The sequence below is a fragment of the Notamacropus eugenii genome, chromosome 4 (assembly GCF_028372415.1).
Source record: "Notamacropus eugenii isolate mMacEug1 chromosome 4, mMacEug1.pri_v2, whole genome shotgun sequence".
In the NCBI taxonomy this organism is placed as follows: Eukaryota; Metazoa; Chordata; class Mammalia; order Diprotodontia; family Macropodidae; genus Notamacropus; species Notamacropus eugenii.
Genome location: NC_092875.1, coordinates 444,372,706 through 444,399,459, shown reverse-complemented (window position 1 = coordinate 444,399,459; position 26,754 = coordinate 444,372,706). Strand labels below are relative to the sequence as shown.

General features: G+C 37.8%; 1 protein-coding gene across 7 annotated transcripts in view; it reads right to left on the bottom strand.

The window, feature by feature from the left end:
• MCTP1 (multiple C2 and transmembrane domain containing 1) overlaps positions 1–26,754 on the bottom strand; it is a 725,942-nt gene that overhangs the window by 319,809 nt on the left and 379,379 nt on the right. For all 7 annotated transcript variants that reach the window (XM_072606122.1, XM_072606125.1, XM_072606124.1 and 4 more), the window contains exon 4: positions 16,713–16,792. In XM_072606122.1, coding sequence (XP_072462223.1) covers positions 16,713–16,792 — 80 coding nt within the window. The remainder of the gene's footprint in view (positions 1–16,712; positions 16,793–26,754) is intronic.

Below are 26,754 nucleotides of genomic sequence, written 5' to 3'. Positions count from 1 at the left end.
TGAAAGTTATTCTCTCTAAAAAGAAAGCCACAGTAAAATATAATTTTCATTAGAAAATGAAAATGGTAAATTAAAAAATAAAATGGTAAACATGGCAAATAAAAAAGTTCAGAAGTAGGAAGGATGGAAAGGTAGGGATGTTCTTAAAAGTGCTATGGAAGGGCTGTTGGCAAAGCCTCTTAGAGTGCATCAGAGATCAGATGATAGCACCTGGGGGTTTGGAGGGAAGAGATAGGGCAAATGGCAGTGCTTGTACGACAAAGGCATTTAGTAGCAGGACAGACGGCAAAGCCTGATGGTCAATCCTCCATCTGACTGGAAGGAATAGAGTTGGTGATTTCCATTTCACCCAAGTAGTATGAGCAGCTAAGCAGCCTGGCCACCCAGGCCACTAGGGGAAGGGAAGGATGATCAGCCCAGATGAGCGTGGATGGGGACCCTATTGTGACTAGGCTGACCAAATGCCAGACTGGAGGTAAAGGAGGAGCAAAGGAAGATAGTATCCTTGGTCATGGCAGGTCTTCCTTTAATCTGGCTGACATCTTAGGTGATTCAGATCAGGAGAAGGGGTAAAGGAAAAGGAATTGGTGGATCAACCTGGATGAGGTATGTGAAGGAAGGTAGCTATGGAGTGGTAGAATGGTATCAGGAGAACTGAAGTCCAATAAACTGAAGTCTGTGAAAAATACTAATGGCAATAAAGAAGGGCTATTTAGAAGAGAAGAAGTAAGAAAACCACCACTGTTTGGGGTGGGTAGGAAGATGGAAGCAGATGACAGAGAAAGGAGGTATAGGCTAATATTTTGGTTAAAATCCTAGAGAATTTTGTGAAGTTTTACAAAATGAAAATGTGATTAATTTGAACAAGAATGCATTTATCAGGGACAAGTCAAATTTATTTATTCTTTTGAAAGGACTGTCAGTCTAGCTGAAGAATTCCAACAAAATATTTAACTTTCAAAAAGAAAATGTGTGCAGTAGAGGACCCCAGAGCTCTGTCTTTAGCTCTATTTTGGTAAAAAATTTTAATGTAAACTTTCTCCCCACCTGGAAAAACTTATACTTGTGAAATTACTTTTTTGAACCCAAGTGTAAGAATATATTTACCCATAGTAGGATGTATCTAATTCAATTCATCTCAGTGGCAAGGTATTTTAGGTGACTACTGAGGCCCACTGAGAATATATCTGAAAGGCACAAGGTTAGTTGTTTTTTGCTTTTTTTGTGTGTCTCCATCTCTTAGCACAGTGCCTGGAACATAGCAGACACTCAATAAAAAATTTATTGATTTATCATTGGTTTTAGTTGAAAAAGATAATCAGTCTGTTAAGTAACAGAATTAGCACCCTAAAGGGGTACTGTTAGGTTGGAATTGTAGGTTGAAGTTACCTAGATTAAACTTAGAAAAATGCAAGGTTATATACTTGGGTTTCAAAAACTCACTATATAAAACAGGAGGGGAGAGGCATGAGTGGAAAGTAGGTAATGTGAAAAAGACCCAGGGATTTTGGGGGCCTGTAAGCTCAATTTAAATCAACCTTGTAACACTGCAACTAGAAACCTAATGTGATATTAGGCTGTACTGGCAGAAGTATAATGCTGAGGAAAAGGGAGGAATTAACCCCACTATACTCCTTCTTATCAGAATTACATCTAGTCTATTGTATCCATAACTGCGAATCACATCTCAGAAAGGTTATTGATAAGATGAAATATATCTGGAGAAAAATGATCAGATGGTAAAGACCAATAAGAATTTGTTGAAAGACCTGGAAAGCAAGTGTGAAACACTGGAAAGGGCAAGGGATTTGGACTCAGAGGACCTGGGTTTGAATCTCTCTCTGCCTCTTACTGCTTGCTGGGCCAAGGCAAGTTATTTTATCTGCCTAGGTCTTGGTTTCCGCATTTGTAAAATAGGGTTAGACAAGATGACAAATTAGGTCTCTTCCTCTTAAAATTATGATGCTAAAACCCTATGTGTAGCCTAGAGAAAATTTAAAGGGGACATGATAAGTATTTTCACATAATTAATGGGAATATGCCCAGAGAGCTCCAAAGAAACTCAAGACCTACATAAATATTAAAGGAGGGGCCCCTAAGAGTCTTTCAAACTCTAACATGCTGTACTTTTAGAAAAGATAGATGTGGAGATTACTTGTTTCTTTTACAGTGGTAGACCTATATTAGATATTGATGTTCAGGAGGATAACTGAGAGCACAGAGGCCCTAGATTTGAACCCAGGATCTGTTCCTATAATTACCCATGGTCTTGGACATGTTGTTTGACCTCTCCAGGATTCAGTTTCCTCAACCCCTCATTGAAGAAGTTGAACTAGGTGACTTTAATGATTCCTTCCTATGCTAATCCATAATGCCATGATCTTTTCTCTTCTGAAACTTGGTACATTTTTTCCTTAATTATAACAAAATCACAAATGGTCTAGGAAAACTATTTTTCCCCCATGGAAAGAGAAATTATGTGAATGTGTTTCAAGAAAACAGGCAATCTCATTACTGCTTTAAATCTAATCTTATAGTCTAAGGAGAATGCAAATTTAAACAACTTTAAGGTTACACCTTACACCTATCAGATAGGCAAAGCTGATAGAAGGAAAGAAAGGAAAGAAAGAAGGAAGGAAGGGAAGAAGGAAGGGAGAAAGGAAGGAAGGAAGGGAGGAAGGAAGGGAGAAAAGAAGGAAGGGAGAAAAGGAAGGAAGGAAGGAAGAAAGGAAGGAAGAAGGGAAGAAAATGACAAATGTTGAAGAGACTATGGAAAAACACAGTGCATCCAAACGCAGTATTAGTAGATCTGCGAATTGGTCCAGACTTTGTGCCAGAAATAGGACTCTACACCCAAAAAAGATCAAAGAAAGGGAAAATGACCCAGATGTACAAAAATATATATATCAGATCGTTTTGTAGTGGCAAAGAATAGAAGCTAAGGGGATGCCCACAAATGGATAAAGGCTAGGTTAAATAAGGAATATGAATGTAATGGAATACTATTGTGCCATAAGAAAGATGAAAATGGCTAGGTCAGAGAAACCTGAGAAGATAAGAATGAACTAAGTAAACTGAAAAGAAGCAGGAAAAAAATCAGGAAAACATTTTTAAATACCAAAACAACATTGTAAAGACAAACAAATGAGAAAGACTTAAGATCTATGTTCAATTACCAGCCATGATTCCAGAGGCTCACTGATGATCTATGCTGCCTACCTCCTCGAAGAGGGGTATGTTGGTGGGGGAGGGGGAAAATTATAGCCCAGATGGGCGACTTGAGTGAATTATGAATTTTAATCATATGTAAATTTTAACTCAAGAAGCACAAGAGAACTCAAGACAAATATTTGTATATTACTAAAGAAAACATTGATATTTTTGCTTGATTCTTATATTTCTGAAATTTAAAAAGATCTCAGTGTACTAGAAACCCATCTTGCAAAGTTGCTTGTGTATGTAAGGCTCCCATATCTGCTATTGCGTAAAATTAAACAATAGCTGAATTAACCTCCTTTTTCAGCCTCTCAAACAACTGGGGATGTCCAAAAGTCTTAAATCAGAGCTATTGAAACTAAGACTCTCAAACCAGAATGAAATGTGATTGGGAAGTATTTAACAAAATAAAAATACAATACAACATAGGTAATATTAACTTGTGGTTTTCTAATTCACTATGTGGCAGCAGGAATTCATTTCTATTTGAGTTTTATGTCACTGTACTAGGACATAGATTATGAAGCTAACTGTTCAGAAGCATAGCTTTCTCCATCATAAAATCACAGAGATCAAGACAATCTACACACAGTTCTTTCTACAAATGCTCTCATTTGGACTATTGCAATATCCTCCTAATTGGCCTGCCTCTGCTCTCTTCCTTATCTAATCTACTCTCCCCAAAGTAGTCAATTGAAATTCCTAAATCACATACATGACCATGTTAGCCCAGTACTCAAATATCTTCAATGATTTCCTATGTATTTAAGATAAATACGAGATCCTCAGTCTGGTATTTAAAACCATGCACAGTCTGGCTCCCACCTATCTTTCTAGTTTTATTTCATATTACTTCTCTCTACACACTCTCTGTTCCCATCAAACCGGCTTACTTGTTGTGCCTAGGACACATGTCACCCTCTGCTACCAACTTATACATAAACAGTCCTGCATAGAGCCTGCATATGGTCCTGGACCATAGAACGCACACCTTCAGTGTGCCAAGTGCTTAATAAATGCTTACTGAATTAAACCAAACCTCTCCTGTACTAGTGCTTCAATAAGTGTTTGTTCAGTTGAATTGACTGTACCTCAACTCAATGTTTATAGTCAAGATTATCTTACATGAAAATACTGGAAAGATCTGTGGCTTTCTTTAGACAGTGTGATGAATTCTTAGTGGGGGAACTCCCTTCAGTGATACAGATTGCAACCATCTTTTACTTAGTAGATAAGTCCTAGGGAGTTGCCTGAGGTTCATAAAAATTGAGTAACTTTTCCAGGGTCACAAAGCTCAAATGTGTATTTGAGTTGTATTCATGTTTTCTTGACTTCAAGCCCAGCACTCATATAAATATGTGAACAATGTTATACAGATTCAGATGATTGATTTCTACATAGAATTTAATAGTGTGTATTAAGAAACTGTTGTGTTTTTTTTTTAAAGAAAATAACATGTTTTACATGCACAACCTTCTCTTCTTCCTAAAGTACTAATTACTGTAGAAGGTACCATCATGCTCCTAGCCAGACACATTTACAACCTTGGAGTGGATTCAGACCTAGATCCCTCATTCCAAATCTTGCCTTTCCCACTGTCCTCCACTGTCTTCCAGTTCCTTTAACATATCCTTGTTTGTCCTCAACTCCTCCCTCTCCTGGGATCATAACTCTAGAGCCAGAAGGGACCTCAAAGTCATCTTACATTTTACAGATGAGGAAACTAAGGCCACAATAATTAAATTACTTGCTGAGGTGTCAAAGGCAGTATATGGTGGAGCTGAGACTTGAACACAAGTCCTTGGACTCCTAATCAAATGCTCCTTTCCATTCTCCTTTTCAATCTACCACTAAAGGTAAATTGAAAAGGAGAACTCAATATGATAATTACAACAAACAATTTTCAAATAACTACTGTGTTCAAAGCACTGTTCCAGACAGTAGAGAAAGACACAAGAGACAGTGTCACAGAATCTCTGACCTGGAAGGGAATTTAGAGATCAAGTCATGTGTGCTCAAGGATGAGTAGCTACTTAGTGGCAAAGAAATGACTTTACCTTAGACCTCCCAGAGGAGGGTTCTCTCCATAGCTCTGGGGCATTCAATGTCACTGCCCCCTCATACAGAGTAGGAGCATCAATTTCTTAGCTTTAAAATCATTCTTATTACAAAGAAATTGATACTCTATTATTTCCATTTTGAATCAAACTCCAAAGAGAAAGACAGAGCAGTGCACTTGCAATCTGGAAAGCCTGGACTCAGTCCCTGAAATGTACCAGCTCATGACCATGGGCAAGTCCTTACTGGCTCTCCAAGTCTCAAGTACCAACTATTATTTTAAAGATTAGCAAAGTGAGGTTATAAAGATTAGATGATAAACTCAAAGTCACACGGGTACTGATTTGTCTCTGAGATCTAGTGCTCTTTCAAACTCTCTAAAACTTATCTAAGTTACTCATGGATGAAAGCTGATGACACTGAAGTGCCTTGACCTATGAACACAGGCATTAATTAAAAGAGTTTCTCTAGACTCTTCACTTGAGGACAGTCCCAATTGCCCCACCCTGTTAAACCTTCCAGAAACTCACTTCTCTCTGAGCAAATGTAGCTAAATCATTTTGGCATTTCTGGGACTCTGACGTACTCCTGGGTATTCATTTTTCAACTCCAAATATTTCTGTCATCTCAGCAGCGGTCACCTTTAAGGATGACCCACCTTGGTGACCTTTTCACAAGCCCCAAAAGCTTGAAACCCTGAAGGGAATTCCATTCTCGGTCCTTGGGCTAACTCTCGGGAACCTTGACAACTAAAAAGGACAGAAAAGCAGCAGGCAATGATAATATAATTTTCTAACTCTGGGCAAAATTTTCGAGTGGTCAATTTGCTCACTTGTAAAATGATGATGATAATACTGTACTGGTACTACCTATATGAAAGAACTGTTGTGAGGTATTTCTAAAGTGCTTTATAATTATGTGTGCCACAATACAAATCTAAGTGATTTATTATCATTGCTTCCCTCAGTGGAACAAGGATGGTGCCCCGAGTGTAGGGAGGATTTAATTACAGTCTTGTAGCCACCTGCTTATTTCAATAAGACCATGCACCATGCTGGCCAACTTTGAACCCAGTTTGGCTCACACTCAGGACAAGTTAGCCAGTGTAGAGGCAGATATTTATCTTAGAGTGAAAAGAAAGAAAACACAAATTTGATTTTGCAGCCAGTAATTTTTCCTCTGGGGTAAAATAACAAGTCGTTGTCTTTCATCTTAAGAGGTATTGTTCCATTGCCTGGTAACTGAGATGACAATGGACTGACTTCACTCTTGACTCTACCTGACCTGACTTCTAAGAACATTTATGAAACACAACCCACGTGCTGGGTACCGTGCTAGGCACTGAGAATACAAAAACAAAGAGCAAAGAAGTCCCTGCGTGCACAGTGAGCTCCTGCCTCCGTTTATCTTTTCCCCCACTAATAAGGTACTGAATAATCCTTTGACCAGGTTTTCCTACTTCATAGGGATAGGTAGAAAAACATAGGCACCATTCCATTTGAATCACTAATTATTCCCTCAAAAGGAGCTGATATTAAGAGGTTATGCTTATATAGTGCATTTTCCTTACAATAAGATTACAAAGTAGGTAAGGCAAGCATCAACTATTATTTTAAAGACTGGCAAACCAAGGCTTGCAGAGATTAGATGATAAACTCAAAGTCACATGGAAGCTAATTTATCTCCTAGATCCAGTCTTCTTTCAATTTTTTTTAAATTTTGGAAATGGAATGGAATTTAAGACAAATTTCCAAAGAATTTCATCACTTTGAGTTCTGAAATTTTCTTCTAAGTAGTACAATGGAAAAAGGGCTAGAGTGAAGTAAGAGTACACTGGCTCTGTTTCACACCATCTGCATGACCTTGAGCAAGTCACATGATCACTTTGTGCCTCAGTTTCCTCATCTTTAAAATGAATGAGCTGGACTAGATAATCTCTGACGTGATTTCCAGCTCCTAATCTATGAGCCTTTATTAATTTTCTCATATGTCCTCATTATCTGTAAAACGTGTAAGATGTAGGTTCTTTCTTATGGAGAAACTGAGTTCTAGAAAAGTAACTAATCCAAGATCAGACTACAAAGTAAAATCCAGATGTTAGATCTCCTGGCACCTAGTCCTACACAGTCTCTTTTGCTAAGAAACTGAACCTTAAGGAATTTTTACACTTTAGAAAAGTTGTCAGTTAATTAATAAACATCTATTAAGTACCTACTACTTGGTACTGTGTTAAGTGCTAGAGATATGAAGAAGGGCAAAAGATAGTCCCTCCCCTCAAGGAGTTTATAATCTAATGGGAGAAAATAACACATTAAAAGAAGCTCAGATGGGAGTGGGCGGGGAGGGAAGGTATGAAGACCAGAGGAATATAGATGGGTAGGAAAGGATGAGGTGGCTGCCCTGGGTGCCCTCTTTAAATGGAGGATTTGTATACACAGCAACAGCCACAATGTATGAGGACATAAGTCCTCACTTTTTTTAGAGTCAACACTTTGATAGACTTAGTCCTTCTCAGTAATGTAAGGACCTAAAACATTTCCATAGGACTCATGATGCAAAATGCCATCCACATCCAGAAAAAGAACTATGGAATCAAAATGCAGAATGAAGGAGACTATTTTCTTTTTTGTTATGTTCCATTGTGTTTTGTTTTTCTCATGATTTCTCCCATTCACTATAATTCCTCCATGCAACATGACTAGAGTGTAAATGTATTTAATAGGAATGTATGTGTAGAGACCACATAAGATTGCATGTCTTCTTGGGGAGGGAGGAAGAGAAAATTTAAAACTTATAGAAGTGAACGTTGAAAAATTGAAAACAAATAAATTAATAAATTTGGGGAAAAAAGAATTTTTTAAAAATGGAGGACCTGGGAGGAGCTCTCCACTGTCTATCTTCTACCTGCTTAAGATGGAGGGTCCCAGGGCAGAGGTTACTGAGGGGGTGTACCCTTCAGGGTTGATGTGATTTAATAGGATGATGAGGTTTTGGGAAGCAGGATGGAGTCCAGAGCACTAAAGAAGCACATGACATAGAAAGCTCTTCCTGGGATTTTATTGCCACTGCTTCCCTTGTACATCTCGGTATACCAGCAAAGGCTAATGGGAAGGCAAAGAGAAGAAAAGGCACAGAAGGAATCAATCATCTGGCCTTGACAAGAGGAGGGCAAAAAATGAAACCACATCCTGGGGACTGGCTCTCTCTTTTATGAAAGGTACAAAGGAAAAATCAACAGTAGCCTGAGAGGAGGATGTACCTGAGGTTCAGGTCCTAGAAATGATGGAAAATACTAAGTTGTTCCGAATAGATACAAACAATACCCACTTCTTTCACTGCAGCTCAGCAAATAGCCCAAGAGGTTCCAGGTACTGACACTGATTCCCAGCTTAATCCTGGGGAAAGTCACTCAATTCATCTCAACAACATCGTTGAAATGAGTCTATTCTGTGGAAGATACCATGCTAGGCACTGATAATAGTTCAAAGAAGCTGACATTGTAATGAAGAAATGACCCTTAGTTGTATTTAATCATTTGCCCAGTTCCATTGATTTCACATCTATAAAAACTTTCACATCTGTCCCTATCTTCTACTCACATGGTCGTCATGCTAGTTCATACTGACCCCTAGCACTTCTATGGAAATAACCCACTAACTGAATCACAAGTCTCTTCCAAACTCTCTAAACCATCTTACACCTGTACAGGTAGCTGCCCAAATCAGTATTCCTAAAATGCAGATTTGGCTATCTTGTTCAAGATGCTCCAGGGGCTCTTTATTGCTTCTAGGATCAAATACAAAATCCTCCGTTTGGCATTTAAAGCCCTTGAAAATCTCACTACTGCCCACCTTTCCAGTTTGATTACCCATCACTCCCCTTCATACATCCTTTGTTTTGGCCAAAGTGGCCTATCTGCTATATGCTATACATAAATGATATCAAACTCAAACGTTAACAGAGGCCAATAAACCCTACATATAAGGCTCCCTTAGGGTGATATATTGACTTAGAAAACTACATATTAATCTTATCAGTGTTCCATTTTTACTTATTTTATTAAATAGCTCCCAGTGACATTTTAACTTGGTTTAGACTATACCTGGGAATGTGGTGGACTTTGTGCTTGACACCTTGGCTGTCCCTGACAATGTATCTTCTTCCTCTGTGTTTTTGCACATATGGTCAGGCCCACTTCCCTCCACCCCTCATCGCACATTCCTAAGCCCTGAAATGATCTCCATCCATTCTTCTATCTCTTGGAATCTCTACCTCTAGTCCAGGCTCAACTAAAGTCACCCCCTCTAGCAGGCCAAGCCTGATTCATTCCCCAAGTTACTAAAGACTTGCCTCCACCAAAATTATATTGTATTTATATTACCTATTTTTGTATTCACTTCTATGAGCACATGCTATCTCCTCAGGATTAGGATGCAAGTTGCTTGAAGGTGGGAAATGTTTCTTTTTTGTCTTTGTATCTCTAATAACTAACACGTTGACTAGAATATAGTAGAAGCTTAATAAATGAATGAAGGAAATAAAGTAAGAAAATCAAAACCTTTAAACAATTAATAGTTTCTTTTTCTCTTTCTCCACTTACAATTTCCCTCTAGAGATTTTTTTTCAATTGTTTAGGTATTAGGGAGTAGAAAAGATATTTATGCTTTGGTATGAGACCAAATGACTGAATATTCTGTAGAGAAAAGAATGGTTTGAAACTGCCTGAAATTCTAGCTCCTTTTACATTCAATCATCATGACCATGCACTACATACATCTGAGCTACATATTAGGGAAAACGTCACGAAGATTCCTTTTTATGGATGCAAACAGCTGAGTACATTTTGCCATATTCTTTGAGCTCATATTTGCACTATTCATCATGCACATGTATTTCTGGTCTTGACGCACACATGGGACACAGAAAACTACAGAGGGAAGTCTTCAGAAAGTTTACATAAGTAAGATCTCCTCCCCTCCACTTGTGAATATTTCTATTTGTGCATTTATATTTTCTGAATCTCAATGTCTTTGCCTTTATCCTTATTAAAAGTCATTTTATTCAGTTCTACTCAATGTTCTAGCTTGACAGATCTTGTGGGATCTTGGTTCTGACACCCAATGTAAGAGCTTCCTAACTTAGTGTTACCTTCACATTTGATAAGCATACCATGTATACTTCTATATGTCACTGATGCATGTTACAGGGTCCGAGCAAGGGCACTATGCTCGAGATTTTGATCCATCAAGCCATTAATGAGAAACTATGGTAGGAAAAGCCCTGAATTTGGAGTAAGAGGAACCGGATCTGCTGCTTCGTCCTCATGTGACCATCTGGGCAAGAAGTTAACTTCTCCGTACTATGGATTCCCTCATCTCTTCAATGAAGGGCTTGAACAAGATGACTTTCCAGCCTACAGTTCTGGGGTCCTATGATGGACCTGGTATGACAACAGGATCATAGCTATAGAGAGAGTAGGGAGCTTAGAGAACTTGGAGACTAACACCTATCCTTTTACTAAGGCCCAAAGGAGTTAAGTGACTTGCCTGAGTTGATCTATGTTTCAAGTGCAAAAGAAGGATTCAGTCAGGCAATAAGCATTTATTAAGTACCTACTGTGTACCACACACTGTGCTAAGGCTGAGGATATAAAAAAAGACAAAAGATATTCTTTGCCCTCAAGGAGTTCACAGTTTATTATACAGGATGAATAGGGGGTGGGAAAGACTTCCTGTAGAAGATGGGGCTTTAGTTATGACTTAGAGGAAGCCAGGGAAGCCAAGGCAGAGATAAGAAGAGAGAGCATTCCAGGCATGGTGGAACAACCAGAGAAAATGCCAGGACACTAGAGATGGAGTACCTTGTTCATGGAATAGCAAAGAGACCAATATCACTAGACAGAAGGTAGGGTAGGGAGTGATGTGACAAAAGACTAGAAAGTAGGAGGGTTATGAAGGGCTTTGAACACCAAGAAGAGGATTTTGTGTTTGTTCCTGGAGGTAATAGGGAAAATCACTCTGAGGGGTGGATTGGAGTTGGGGGAGGACTCCTATTAGCTCCAAGAACAAATATAAAATGCTTTGTTTGGCACTCAAAATCCTTTACAACCTACTCTCCTCCTATCTTTTCCTTCTTCTTACACCTTGCTCCCTATCATGTACTCTTCAGTCCAGTGATATTGGGCTCCTGGCTGTTACACAAAAAAGATATTCCATTTCTTAGTTCTGGGTATTTTCTCCAGCTGTCCCCCATACCTAGAATGTTCTCAATTCTTTCTACTGACCTCCCTGGCTTCTTTTAAGTCCCAACTTCTATGGGAAGTCTTTCTGAATCCCTCTGAATTCCAGTGCTTTCCCTCTGTCAATTATTTCCTTTTTTATTTTGTATATATACCTTGTTTTGCCTTTATTTGTAGGTTGTCTCCTCCATTAGATCATAAGCTCCTTGAGGACAGTAACTGTCGTAAGCTTCTTTTCATGTCCCTCACATTTAGCACAATGCCTGGCACATAGTAGGTGTTTACTGAATTGAACTGAGAGACTTGAGGCAGGCCGCTCCACCAACAGGCTATTTGCAATAGTCCAGTGGTGAAGGCCTGCACTACAGTGGTGGTAGAATCAGAGAAAGGGGAATATTTGAGAGAGGCTGCAAGTCAAATGGTCTTTCTTGGCCATAGATTAGGTACGGTGGGTGAGAGATAATGAGGAGCTGAGGGTGACACCTAAATTGTAAGCCTTGGCTTTTGGGAGAATGGTGATACCCTTGACAGTAATGAGGAAGTTTGGAGGTGGGAAGGATAGAGGAAAGAAAGAAAAAGAGTTAACTTTTGGATGCACTGAGTTTAAGATATCTTCTGGACATCCAATATGAGATGCAAGATTAAAGGCCAGCAAAGAGATTAGGGCTGGTTAGGTAAATCTGAGAATAGTCAGCATAGAAATGATCATTAAACCAATGGGAGCTGATGAGATCAGGCAAGGTAGTATAGAAAGAGAAGAGAAGGGGACCCAGGACAGAACTCTGAAGGACACCAATGGTAAGAGGGAATGATTTGGGTGAGAATCCAGCCAAAGACTCAGAGAAGGAACAGTTGGATAGGGAAAAGAGAAGCAGAAGTGAGTGGAGTCCTGAAAACCCAGAAAGAAGAAAATAGCAAGAAAGTGATGAACGGTTTCAAAGGCTGCACGGAGGTCAAGGATTGACAAGAGGCCACTGGATTTCTCAATGACGGAACTTGGAAAGGCCACTTCACTGGAAGCATGAGGCTAGAAGCAGGATGGTAAGGAGTTAAGAAGAGAAAGGATGAGGAAAAAAAGTGGAGGCACCTAAGGTAGATGAGCCCTCAAGGAGTTTAGCTAGAAAGGGCAGAAGACACAGCATGATATGGAGTGTGTGTGTGTGGGGGAGCATCAAGTGTGGGGTTTTTGAGGCTAGGAGAGACATGGGCATGTTTGCAGGCACTAAGGAAGGGGAGACATTAAAGGTAAGTGATGGAGTGATGGGATGCAATAGGATTGGTTGTACAGGTTTTGTCTTGGCAAGGAGTAAGGCCACCTCTTTGTGTGAGAATTTGAAGTTACATCTTCTGATCCCAGCGAGAGACAATAGTTAGGTTCTCCCCAGTTTCTCTAAAAGTCTCTGCATACTCCCAGGTATTCTCCCAGGAGCAGAGTGTAGATGCCAGTGTCCTCTATGAAAATACTTTCTGCTGATTTAAGGATGATGCAAAGGTCAGCACATGTATAACCTATATCAAATTGCTTGCCTTTTCAATGAGGGGGGAGGAAGAGAAGGAGAGAATTTGGAACTCGAAATTTAACAAAATGAACGTTGAAAATGGTTTTTACATGTAATTGGGGAAAAACCCCAAAATTTTAAATAAATAAACCAAGAATGATTCAAAGGGCAGTCAGTAGAAGCCAGCAATTATACATGCTGCCAGATGTCACATGACAATTTGCGCACATGATTTACTTTAGGGGAAAATAACATAGAGGAGATAGGAAGACCAAACTGAAGGCTCATTTTCTTTTTTACAGAGAGAGGAAAATTCTCAATCACCAATAATGATTTACTGAATACTTATCTTGGACCTAGCATTGATTCAATGCAAAATATTCAACAAATATTTGAACACTGTACAAAAGACTGGATGGTGGAGATGATGGGGAGGTTTACAAAGTTTTTTTTAACTGCAGTTTTCTGTGGAGTTACCTCTGTGTCAGCTTGGTATTTTTTTTTATTTTTTGAGAGGAAAATTGTTTTTAACTATATTACTTTGGTTGAGGAAAGAGGGATGGAGAGAATTAGGTAGTGATTTGGGCTATATGTGACTAATCCACATAGAGCAGGATTCTTATCTGTGTAATGGATCCCTTTGGGAATCTGGTGAAGCCTACAGACTCTTTTTCAGAATAATGTTTTCAAGCACATAAAACAAAATACATAAGATGACAAAGAAAACCAATTACATTGAAAAAAAGTTATCAAAAAATTTTTTAAAAAACTTTTTGGACCCCAGGTTAAGAATCTCCCACATAAATGATTCACAGATGTGGCATGGTGATGGATATATATATCCTGGGGATGGATGAGGCCATTCTTACAGAAAACAGGAAGAAGGGAAAATTCAAGGAACATGGAGGCTAGGGGAATCAGTGACTCAAGTCTTGTTTTGGAATTAGAAGAGGATTGAGAAATGAGTATGGGAGAAATTCCTGAGGTCAAAGATGAAGGGCCTCTGATCCTGGTCTAAAATGGAATTGATGCGTTAAGAAGTTGATGGAGTTCACCAAAACCTAAGGTCCAGGGTGTGATTAATTACACACCACACCCCCAAATCCTTACTTTGTCACTCTTCTTACCTTCAGCATCAGGGTTATGATTCTGGCTCTCCAGCTGTCTTCACTTTGCCCCTGAGTGGGTACCTCTCACCCTTTTGTGTACTGTCTTCCCCATCAGAATGGATCCTGGGCCAAGCCAGGGACTATGTTTCTTTTCGTATTTGTACTTAGCACAATGACTGGCATGTAGTAAGTGCTTAATAAATGTTTCCTCCAGATAGCCAGCTATCTGTCTGTCTGTCTATCCATCTATCATCACCATTTCTGTATGGTTCTTTTGAAGACTGGAAAATAGTTTCAAAGTTTCTTTCGAATAAAATTAAGATTACCGATTAGTCACTAGCAGTCATACATTTGATAGCAATGATTTCCACAAGCCTTGACTGTGGAAAGAATTTTTTAGCTATGATTTAATATAGATTTAATTTCTATAGATAGATAATTGATCTTTCTGATCAAAATGTAATAAAGAGTTCTATGTCAATGAAATGGAACACTTGATTTTAAATAAAAAGAAATGGTGTTTCTTGCTCTTGTGGAAGCGACAATCTAATGAGGGCAGTGGATGAATGGAAGACAATTCCAGTATACGATAAACCTAAGTATATAAAAGCAATACCAAACGCCATTTGCTACATATGATAGATCTGGTCATGGTATATCATGAACTGTCTGTTCACTTTTTTGCAGATGAAAATTATGAACTGAGAACTTCAATGGGTCTCTCAAAATTGTGCCATTCCAGACAGACAGGGTTATAACAGGTCTCTGATTCTGGCCTTGAAGAATTTCATACATAGATTTTCCTTGTCTTTGTAAGAATACCCGGAAAGTTAGTGCTTAACAATAGTTGTTGACCAACCCAAGAAGACTGTGCTATCCTATCACTCTTGGTAGCACATTCAAGTCTTGTTCACCTCACAGTCAGGAAGTCTGTGTCTATCTAACCTTTTTTTTTAATAGAAGGGCAGTTCTTCTGTAGGATTCACATCTGAGAGAAACCTCAGAAGTTATCTAGATCAATCCCTACTTTATACAAATGAGGAAACTGAGATCCAGAAAAGTTAAATGATTCCTACAAAGTCATATAGACAAGTGACAGAGCCAAGATTTTAATTCAGACCTTCTGACTCCCAATCCAGTCATTCTTTCCATTGTACTATACTTAATTAATGATCAGCTTATCACTTTGTACATTCATTTCTCTGGTTGGAACCATTTAACACATCTGTAGAGCCATTCCCCCATTCTCTGGAACCAATCTGGCTCCTACATAAGGATAATATAGATTCTTGCCTTGTTCTTAGATTTAGAGCCCTGGACCCTATAATGTCTTGGTGTCCAGTTCTTCCAGGATTTGGCTCTGTTCTTGCTAATACTCTTGGGAATGAAGCTTGTGTGGCTCATTCTCAATTGAGAAAATGCTCTCATTCCAACACCTTGCCCGCACTGACTTCTGACTATTATCTATCGCCATACAACCTGCATGTTATTCCACTCTGCTCTTTACTACTGGCTTCCTTGAACCTTAAAGACCATTTAATTCAACCTGCTCATTTTACAGAGGAGGAAACTGAGGCCCAGAGAAGTTATGATTTATAAGTCCATGTGTCGTAAGTGACAGAACCAGGTTTTGAACCCAACTCTCCTGACTCCAAACCCAGTGGTTCTTAATGAACCATTTGCTGCCATTCTCTTGTCATTCTACTCACATCTTCCTCTGACTTTCTCCCTTGCATTCAGTGCTGAGCCTTTCCAGCTTCCCTTCCTTTCCCGCTTCTGTCTCAGAGGGTCTGTCTAACCCCTAGGTCCCTGGTCTGGTCTGCTTCAATGCCTGCTAACCCCAGGACTGTCCTAAGCGTCCAAAGCACTTTGAAAGGTACAACGTACTTTACAGATGTAAATACTGATACTCCTTGTATAATAACCCTTTAAAAAGAAGCTGGTAATGATTTCCACGTTAAAATTTCATGGACTTTGCTCAAGCAGTAGAAAGAATGAGCTTTTGAAGCAAAAATCCCAAGTTTCACTTCTTTTTATAAAACTTATTTTTATTCTTAACTTAAATATCACTAGATTGGGTATTTGTATTTACATAGCCAAACAATAAAAAAAATGAGACTTGTTTACAAAATACAGGCCTCTATAATATATACATATGTGTGTATGCATATATTTTTCTTTTATGGATATAATGAGATCAAATTTTAGCTTCTGAGACTATCCTGCTTATCCATTTTTGCTTTCTTTTCTCTCCACTTAAAAAAAATCACTCTGATATCTACCTTTCTTTCTTTCTTTTTTTGTTACTTCATCAAAATCTCCCCTTGCCCTCCACTGCGGGGAAAAAAATGGAAAGAAAAGAACAAAGCCCTTGTAAAAAAAATAGACACAGTCAAGCAAAAGCAGTTTCATACGAGCCCACATTTGCTGTGTATGAAAATATGTCTTATTCTGTATCTTGTGTCCGTCATTTCTCTGTCAAAAGGTTGGTAGCAAGAAGCTTCATTTTCTTAACCACCAGTGTAATGGGGAAACACAATTTTGCCATTTAACAGTTTTTTAGTGATAGAGATGACTGCAACAGAACCGTACCTTTTTAACTCCAATAACGTGAGATCCAAAAAAGCTGAACCCATAAAATCATCCTGGAGTCCGAAGTCATAATCAAAGACCTGCAATACAAAATGCAACACAATGCATTGTTATATGTTATTCCAGAAGCAAAGCAGAAACTTTGGCTGAAAACTCCCTAATTAGGAAAAAAAAAGGAGCAAGTAACCTGTATCTCTCACAATAGGTCTGGTTCTGAAATAATCTGAGGTATATTTAGTAATTTTGAAGGGTGCCACAAAATTCTCAAAAGAAAATCCTTTCCTTTCATTTAAAGAAATGTACATTGTACAACACTCTGATGAGTAGTTTTCCTCAGTTAAGCAATGATAATGTATCACTGCAACGAAAAGATGAAGAACATTGGTCTCTACTGGACACTCCTATGGTGTTTCCTCCAATGGATCTTCTCTATTTAAGTAGAGATGTTGGGGATGGGAAAATATAATTATGTATCAATATGCTGGTATGAAATTCAGCAAGCTGTCCCTCTACATAGGGCTCATGTCAGGATAAAATGAGATGAGTTCAATTTTCCCATATTTTAAAGTGCATTTAGGTTCCATCCATTAAGCTGACAGGGACAAAGGTGAGGTAAACACACACAAATATGAGAAAATGGAACTATTATATGTGAGGGCACTTTTTTCAGGCAGAATAAAAATTCGAGATTGTGGTAAACAATAATAAAACGTAAATAAAAATAAAAGAAACTGTGGGTTTGCTACATGGACATACCTCTGTTTTTCTCCTTGCTACAGAAATGCTTCTGTTAAAAATATTTGCTCAAAATACAATTACACATCACTTCACAGACACTGCTTTCTCAAGCCCTACTATGTTACTTTAACATAGATTTTAATCATTCAGTAAGTCCCAACGTGTTAAAGACAGGAGTAGAATTCAGAAGTTCTTATATCTATGTCTTTGGCTCACTTTTCATAACATATCCTGTGATGGTGAAGGAAGTAAATGACAAAAGTTGCTAATTTATTTATGTGATGATTCTGTTCTTTCGAAAAAAAAAAGAATTAAGTGTCAGGTAGAAGTTTTTAATTCCTCTCTAGTGTTATGTACCATTTGTTAGTGTCTACAGGTGATCAGTGGTACCTAATTAGGGTAATGAAGGCTAGATGGTGGGCATTAAAAACTGAAAAAAGAGGTAGTATTTGACATGTTAACAAAGGTTTCCTATACTGTTAGGCAAAATTATTTATTAAGGCAACAATATATATGAGTAAATGAATAAAACATTTATTAAGAACTCAGTAAGTGCCAACCACTGTGCTAGATGCTGGGCAAATCAAAAAGTAAGAAAATCTTTGCTCTCAAGAAGTTCAGGTTCTAATGGGCGAGACAAAACATACGGAAGATATTAGCTGCAAGTCAGATAGAAGAGTCCTATTGGTCTCTAGGGTGTGGCAGTAATGAAGATACCTCTTCTTAAAACCATTGGCAATGAGGTCGAACTATTTCTGGTTCTCACACTGAACCATTTGACAAAGACAATGACTTCTGCGGCAACAACTTTCTTTTTGTGTAACACCTATAGGAGCAACTGTGAGTCTGTATCTTCATAGGGGATTGCTTCCCAGGATGAAGGCTATGGGTGGTGGGCTGCAAAAATTGCTATTTCCAAGCCTCTGGGCTGTCTCCATAAGGGTCTATGGGAAAATGGTGGTAAAGACGGTAGTAGTGGTTTGATTTGGCTGGCACAGGTTGTCTCCTGTCTCTTCTTCAAGGAACCTTGAGACAACTGAGGCACTGTGGATATAGTGCAGGATGTAGAATCAGAAAGACTTGAGTTAAAATTCAGTCTCAGACAGTTGATAGTTTTGTGATCTCAAGCAAATAATTTAACTTCTGTTTGCTTCAGTTCCCTCAACTGTGAAATGGGGACAATCAATTGTCAACAAACGTGCTAAGCAACTACTATGAACCAGGCACTGTGCTATATATTGGAACTACTAATAAGAACAAGAAAAACACATCTTTACTCTCAAGGAACCTGCAATATAATGAGGGAACACAATACACAACAGGAAGCTGAAAATGGGGGAACTTTGGGTACCTGGTAGGGTGGTCTGATGGAGTTAAAACCAAGCAGAGCGACTGAGGGAAAATGAAGACATTATAGGGATAATCATAGCATCTTGCACAGTGGTTATGGAGATCAAGGGAAATAACATTAGTAATGATATTAGCATTTTGCTAATATATTAGCAAAACATTAGCTTTCTATATAGTGCCTGGCACATAGTAGGTGCTATATAAAGGCTCACTCCCTTCTCTACCTCCCCTCCCCTCAGCTATGTGCTTCCAGTTAGAATGGAACATAAAACTTTTTAAATATTTATTTCCCTTGCTGTTTCAAATTTAATCAAGTAGTCTCTTACCTACAGAAGAATGCGTTTCTTTTATTTTATTGCCCGATTTCTTAGATGAACTAAATTCTTCTGAATGTTCGGAACAACCAATAAATAAAAACACATTTTAACAAAGTTCTAAAAAATCTTCTTTACTATCTGCAACTAAAAAGCAGACATTAAGAGAGTGATTTGGGAATAAGGGAAGAAATGCCCTTATTTTAGCAACTTATCTTACCAATGCACAATGTTACTACAGGTTGGGATGTGTATGAGGAGATCCATACAAATCTCTCAGCATTACCAGAAAAAGCAACTCAATATAGGTACTAATTATTATAGTTTGATAGGAAATTGCTATTTGTTCTATAGTATAATGGAGATTTTTAATTTAGAAAACCTAAAAGAGGATGACACACATTAAAACAATAGAACATTAAATATGATGGCCCCTGAAGAACATTATACTAGTCTCTGCATATTAGTCTCCAAGCATACAATCTACGCCCTCAGGGAATTTGCAGTCTATTTCTACCAGTGGTGGTAGGATGGAAATGTGGTGATATGTGGAGGAGAAAATAGTCGAACAAATCATTCAGTCAATAAACATTTATAAAGTACCTACTATGTGTCAGTGGACAGCTAAGGGATACACAAAGTACAAGCTCTGGAGTCAGGAAGACTCATCTTCTTGAATTCAAATATGGCCTCAGACACTAACTACCTGTGTGACCCTGAGCAAGTTACTTAACCTTGTTTGCCTCAGTTTCTCATCTATAAAATGAGTGGGAGAAGAAAATGGCCAACCACTCTAGCATCTTTGCCAAGAAAACACCAAATAGGATCACAAAAAGTCAGACATGACTGAAGTGACTGAACAGCAAATGCATCAAAAGGCAACTAGATGGTTCAGTGGATAGAGCACAGGGTGTAGAGTCAGGATGATCTGAGTTCAAATCCAACCTCAGAAAATTACTAGCTGTGTGGGCAAGCAGCTTAACCTCCATTTGCCTTAATCCATAGGAGAAGAAAATGGCAAACCACTCCAGTATCTTTGCCAAGAAAAACCCAAACTCCCGAAGAGTTGGACGTGACTGAAACAACTAAACAATGCCAACAACAACTGAGATTATAGTGGCAGAATCTGGTAAATGGTTGTGATCTATGCTAGTAATGAAAGCAGATACAGTATCAAAATAATATATCGTTGAATATTAAAGAAAATTTAAGTAAAAGGAAAGAGTAAAAAAAATTTCCAAGAGTTGAAGATGATGAAGGTGAAAATATGAGAGATGAATTAACTAATTGTGCCACAGACATAAAGAGAAATTGTGCCACAGATGTAAAGATGTAAAGAGAAAACACAGAAGAATAAGAGAGTTTAGAGGGAAAGATGGACGGTGGAACACCTAGATGATGATGTTCTCTAGGCAGTTGGATATGTGAGTCTTGAGTTTGGAAAAGAGAGATCACGGCTGGAAATATGGGTCTGGAAATCATTTGCATAGAGAAGGTAGTTGAAATCATGGGAGTGGATAAGATTACCAAGAGAGAAGCTAAAAGAGAGAAAAAAAGAGGCTGGACCTTTGGAGAGTAACACTCATATTAAGAAATTGGAAAGAAGTCAACCAACCAGTAAAGAGGAGAGAGGTGGAATGGTTAGAAATGCAGGAAGATCACAAGTTTCACTAGTGCATTTGAAATGACTGATTTTTTTTAAATTAAAAAAGGTTTAAAGCATTTTATTTAAGCACAAATTTTTCAATCATTTCTATACTGTGTAAAGTTAGGCAATAATAAGGATAATAATAATAACATCTTATATAGTGCTTTAAGGTTTACAAAGCACTTTACAAATGTTATCTCATTAGCACAACAACCCTGGGAAGTAGATGTTATTAGTATTCCCATTTTACAGATAAGGAAACTTGAGTCAAACTCAAGTCAGACACTTGAGTCAAGTGACCTGCCCAGGGTCACAAAATTGGTAAGTATCTGAGGTAATATCTGGACCTTAATCTTCCTAATTCCAGATGATTCCACAGAGCCATCTAGTTTTCTCACATATAATTAAAAAAGAAAAAAAAAAGCAAAGCAAAACTTATTGATCATTTGTTCCTAGCCACTGACATAAACATGCCTTGGATATGCATTGCAAGAACCTGTGATACATCTGATAAAACAAATACATATTTTAGTATATCAAATTTAGCATTGAATTTTACAAGATAAAAGTATGCTGAAAATACAACAAATTCCACCATTCAGTCCACACCTATCAATTTACACCAAGACTTCTACATCTTCTAAGATTATAAATTGAAACACAGTGAGAACACTAGGGATATACAAAAGCCTTCCAGTGTCATAGAAAGCTGCCAAAGCTAATGCACTGGCAAAAAGTAACAAGATAGGGAATAAATTTTGGAGGAAGTCTTCATGGGGTCAACCCAAATAATTCTAAACTCTAGATCATTCTTTTTCATCATTCTCAAAGGTTTTTTTCTTTTCTCTCCACTTATATTAGGGGTTCTTAAACTTTTTAGTATTATATACTCCTTTGGCAGTATGATAAAGCTTATATGGACCCTTTCTCAGAATAACACTTTTAAATGCATAAATGTTTAAATGCATAAATATTTTGGATTAAAAAGAAAACCCATTATACTGAAATATAGTTATCAATTACTTTTTTAAAAAGTTCACAGAGCCAGTTTAAGAATCCATGAATAAAGAGAAAACTACAGGGGAGAATAACACCAAAAGCTAACATCACTCATTAAGGTACGTATTTGCTCATTTCAATACCTAGACATTATGAGCCAGAGGGGCAGGCAGCTATAAGTGAAATCCCCAGGACAATAAACAGATAAAATGGGGGAAGAAATCGGAAATCAAAGTCCCACTGTTTCCTAAATTCCTGTTTCAGAAATTTAGAAGACCCCTAGGGGCTCAGCAACTCCTTACTCCACTCCAGGGAACATAAGCAAAAGAAAATCCTCTGGAATATATCATAAAGCTAAATAAATTTTTTAAGTAGTTACTTCAATTCTCAAGGCAACAAGTACCAAACACTGAGAAATGTGAGCCTCATCTCATTTTTATTTTTAATTAATAATACCAACACCTCATTTCCATACAACCTTGTGGAGTTGATAGAAGGAACCTAGTCCGGTGCATCCACATTTGCATTTGAACATGTTAACACCTTAAACTAGCAGAGTTTATGAGCCCCAGAATGACTGAACATCCTATCAAGAAGTCTGACGACAGGGACAAAACTCAGGATGTGTCTCTATAATAGATACTGAGTTCATTCAATAAAATTAAGGACCCCACAGGGAATCAAGGATAAAATCGCTATGTGGAAGTCAGTGTAATGGAGTCAAGCAATTTATTTGTATCATTCCATTTTCCAGTTCCTATAGATATCATAGGGGGTGTACTGAATTTCAAAAGAATGATGGTAAACTGCTTTTACATCAATTTTATGATAATTTTAAAAATCAAATTAAATACATTTTGTGAAGGACTCAGTCCATCAAATATGGAGAAACAAATTAAGCTCATATAATATGTCAGCATACAAAAAATTTGAATACTTATTCATACTCATTATTGGTTTGAGGCTCAAGGAATGGCACAGAACAAATTAAAAACATGTGAAGTTAGTTACAATTCATGGTTTAAGTAGTCACTGATGGCGAATTCCCAACTGTCCCCAGAAAATCAGGAATAAATGAAAAACAAGTGGAGAAACAGAGTTTTCGCCTTTTAACAACACAGGGACAAACAGCTGAGATGCTTGACTGCTTCAGAGTCATGTGTGATGGATGGTAGAAACAGAAGAATGCAAAATGCACAGTGAATGCAAAAAATACCTGTGGTTTAAAAGAACTTCTGCTCAAGAGGCTTTGTTATTATAACCACGTTTCTACTGGCACTAGAGATCTGCTTCTAGTTATTGATCTAAAACATTCTTTTGAGGAGAGTCTGCTTAGATATTATCATTGAGACAGGGAACAATACGGGACCATTTAACAAAACACAAATAAAATAAATCAATCTTTTGCGCTTTTGATTATAACCTGGTACAGTTTCAAACTCAAGGTATTATTACCCTGTGTCAAAGAATTTTCCAAGTGTGTTAAAACAACAAGTTTGCTAACAATGGGAAGGCCCTAGGTAGAGAGGCGTTCTGTGAGCACCCTCTATTTTAATTTAAAAGCTGGTGGATCTCTAATTCTTGACAGAGAACTGGCTCCCAAAAAGCAGGGGTGTATATAACTATATGCCCATTCCTCCCTACCCCCATACCACTTTTTCCTCTTCCACTGTGACTCTGGGTGCTGATTTGGGACCTTTGAATGATAATGGCAATGAAGGGCCAATTTAGAATTTCGATTCATTTCAACAGCGTCTGAAATTGATGTTCTTCTTTATCAGAGCTGAACACAACACATTATTTAAGCATCGAGCCAGAGCAGCATCATAGATTCAAAGAGGGTTCCAAGGCTCTTGTCTCATCTTAAGTGTTACATTGTAACCCACTACATCTATTGCAACCTTATTACAATTCCTCTTCCAGTCTCTGTTTCCTACTCTGCCCTGCCTACAACCCCACAGGAAAAAGCAAGCCACAGAAATAGGAACAATGCCCTTTTCAACTAACACATGCAAAATTCAAAGTTATGTTGTTTCAAACTAATTAAATTGAACATAAATATTTATTATGTGCACAGTACATAGAAATGACAGCTCCAGCTTTTTTTTTTTAAATGAACTATCGATTTTTTTTAAACTGGAAGTATTATAGCTTTGTAGACTTTCATGTGATTTTATAACCTTGGTTCAAAACTGGATTTTGTTTTCCCTTGATGCTTTAGAGATCGTGGTATAAGTAGATATGGACCTCAATTTCCTTTAACTATAGGTGTGAAGGGCATTCTTTAGAGTCACACATTTCGAGCCACTGGCACATTTTCATATCACCTGTCACTACAGGCTCCAATACTTACTAAGATATTTTCCAGGCAAGATTAGCTTCCTATCATAGAAAACATGTGCAAGACATCAAAATCAAGCATTCCATTGAGAATAGGGAAAGAAAATGAAAACGCTTCAATTTTCAGGTAATTCTAGTATTTGAAAGTGTCACAGTCACCAATGGATCATATTTAGATTGTGCCTTTCTATGCTTAGACACAGAAAAATAAAAGTTAGCATACACACTTAGGGAACTCTCTCCCCCCCAATTAAAGCCAGAGATTGCATCCAAAACACACACCTTACTAAACTCAGGGAAATACTGTGAATATCAAATAAAAACTAGGCAAGAATTTTGGAAAATATAGAATACCATAAAGAATATAAGAAAATATTAATTTTTCTATCTTCTAAAAGCTTAAATTTATTTCATTCACCACTTAAGTATTTAAAAAATGAAGTTAATGCAACTAGCTTATCGGCTAAAACCTTATTTTCTTTTCAGAATTCAAAATAAAATGTAAGAAGCCATTGCATTATTTGTCTCAGATTCTTCTTCTATAAAATGGAAACTAACTTTTGCTTAACTCAGCATTACTGGGGGGAAAACATTTTGTAAACTGCAAAGAGCTGTATGTATATCATCATTACTATTGATATTAATGGTAATAATAATATGGAATAGGGGAAAATATCTTATATCTTCTTTGCTATGTGAAACAAAGGTTCTAATATGAAAACAACAAATACAAACACACACGTGTGTGTGTGTGTGTGTGTGTGTGTGTGTGTGTGTGTGTGTGGCAGCTAGGTAGCACAGTTCAAATCCAAACTCCAACATTAACATTACATTTGCTTCAGTTTCCTGAACCCAAGGATAATGATAACACTGACTTTCAAGGGCTGTTATGAGGATCAAATGAGATAATATTTGGAAAGAGCTTTGTAAATCTTAAAGTACTATAGAAATGCAACTTCTTATTCTTATTACCATTATTATTATTGCTACTTTCATTTTAGGAAGACTTCTGCAGAATGGTTAATTTGTTGTTTTGGTTTTTTTTTCAAAACTCAATGCTCAAATGAAACTGTTTATTGTCTGACAATAGTGGCAGCGAGGTGGTGCAGTGGATGAGAGATTCCAGAAAAGGTATTTTGGCCACTTTTTTCTTTCTTCCCATTTTGGAATTTATTCCATGAGTGGATCTCAGAGTCAGGATTTATTTGCCCTTTTAGGCTTTAATCTTTTAAAAGTAGAACTACAGTTCCTCTGTCTCCAGGATGTAGCCATCTGTTCAGCCACAATGGCCTGGCCATGAGGAAATACACAGGAGTGGTCTGCCTTGCTGAAAGCACTCTTCCAGAAGAATGGCTCATCTTGCCATTTTTCCACTTGTCTTCTGGATTTCTTCTGGATCTTCTTTCTTATGCAAAATTTTTCCTCCAAAGAGTCTGTTTTGCTCCTTTCTCCCTGCCCAGAGATAGAGCAGGGCAGAATGAAACTGCTACTGCTGATGGAGTGGAATTCTAGCAATGAGTACGATGTAGTCCTACAGCAGTCTCTTGGTTCTGGACATGCGTATGGATGGATTCATCATAGATTAGATCAATAATACTAGTTTTTTGGGTACAACCCTTGGAGCCCCTGAAGAAGTTGCCCACATCTAGCCTCAGTTCCTGATACTACTTTTTGTCACCTGAGACTGACATTGTGTGACTGATGAGGGCTGACCTTGGTGTTTGCTGGTGGGCAGCCAAGTTGTACTTGGGCTCCTTGGAGTAAGCTTTCTGCTAATGCTCACTCTTGCAGGGCTTGTGACAGCTGTCCTTTAAAATACTTAAAAATGCTCTCTAAATGTTATTTTCTATTGGAATTGTGCATTTTAATATATAAGGAGTTAATATATAGCCAGAAGATATCATGTAATATAACATAATGCCAACAGAATAATCAATTCCTAATGAAATCTAAGAATTTGATGGAAACTTCCCAATTATGCTTCACTGCTCTTCTCCAGCCCATACCTGCTTAAAGCACTCCAGAAATAGGTATTCATAGTCTTCCTAAAGGTCTTCAGAATTGATTTCATGATCTCTTACATTTCAGGCAACATTCATAACCCAGAGAGAAAATAGACCTGATGATGTCTGAGGGCCCTTTCGACTCTAAGATTCTACAAGTAAATATTGTGAATTTCTGTGAACTTAGAAGACTTTAGATCTTCCCTGCTGTGCTTTAAGACTATGAATTCATTTCTGATCTCTTCAGGGAGGGAGAACAACTGTGCTGTAATAATTACACTTAATATATATCAAAAGAACTATTAAAATATAATTTGACTTTCTCTTTGGCTATACAATTAAATCTAGCCAGAAAATCATAGACAAAAATTAAATCGATGCAGGTCTAGGAAATAGGTTGCTTTTTAGGTATGTAGTCTTGGTTGCACAGAGTCCAGAAGTCAGGAGGAGGGAAACAGAGATGAAGAAAAGAAAGGTTTATTGATCTAAAGTGAAAAACGTCTGCAGAATGGTGGCAGGCAATATGCAGGAGGTGGTTTCAGACTGATGAAAGTGACTGAACAATGATTTTTTTGATTGAGAATATTGAGAAATGGAAAACCGCTGCAAGGTTCTGAGGAGGGGAGTGGTGTAGTCATAAGAATATTTAG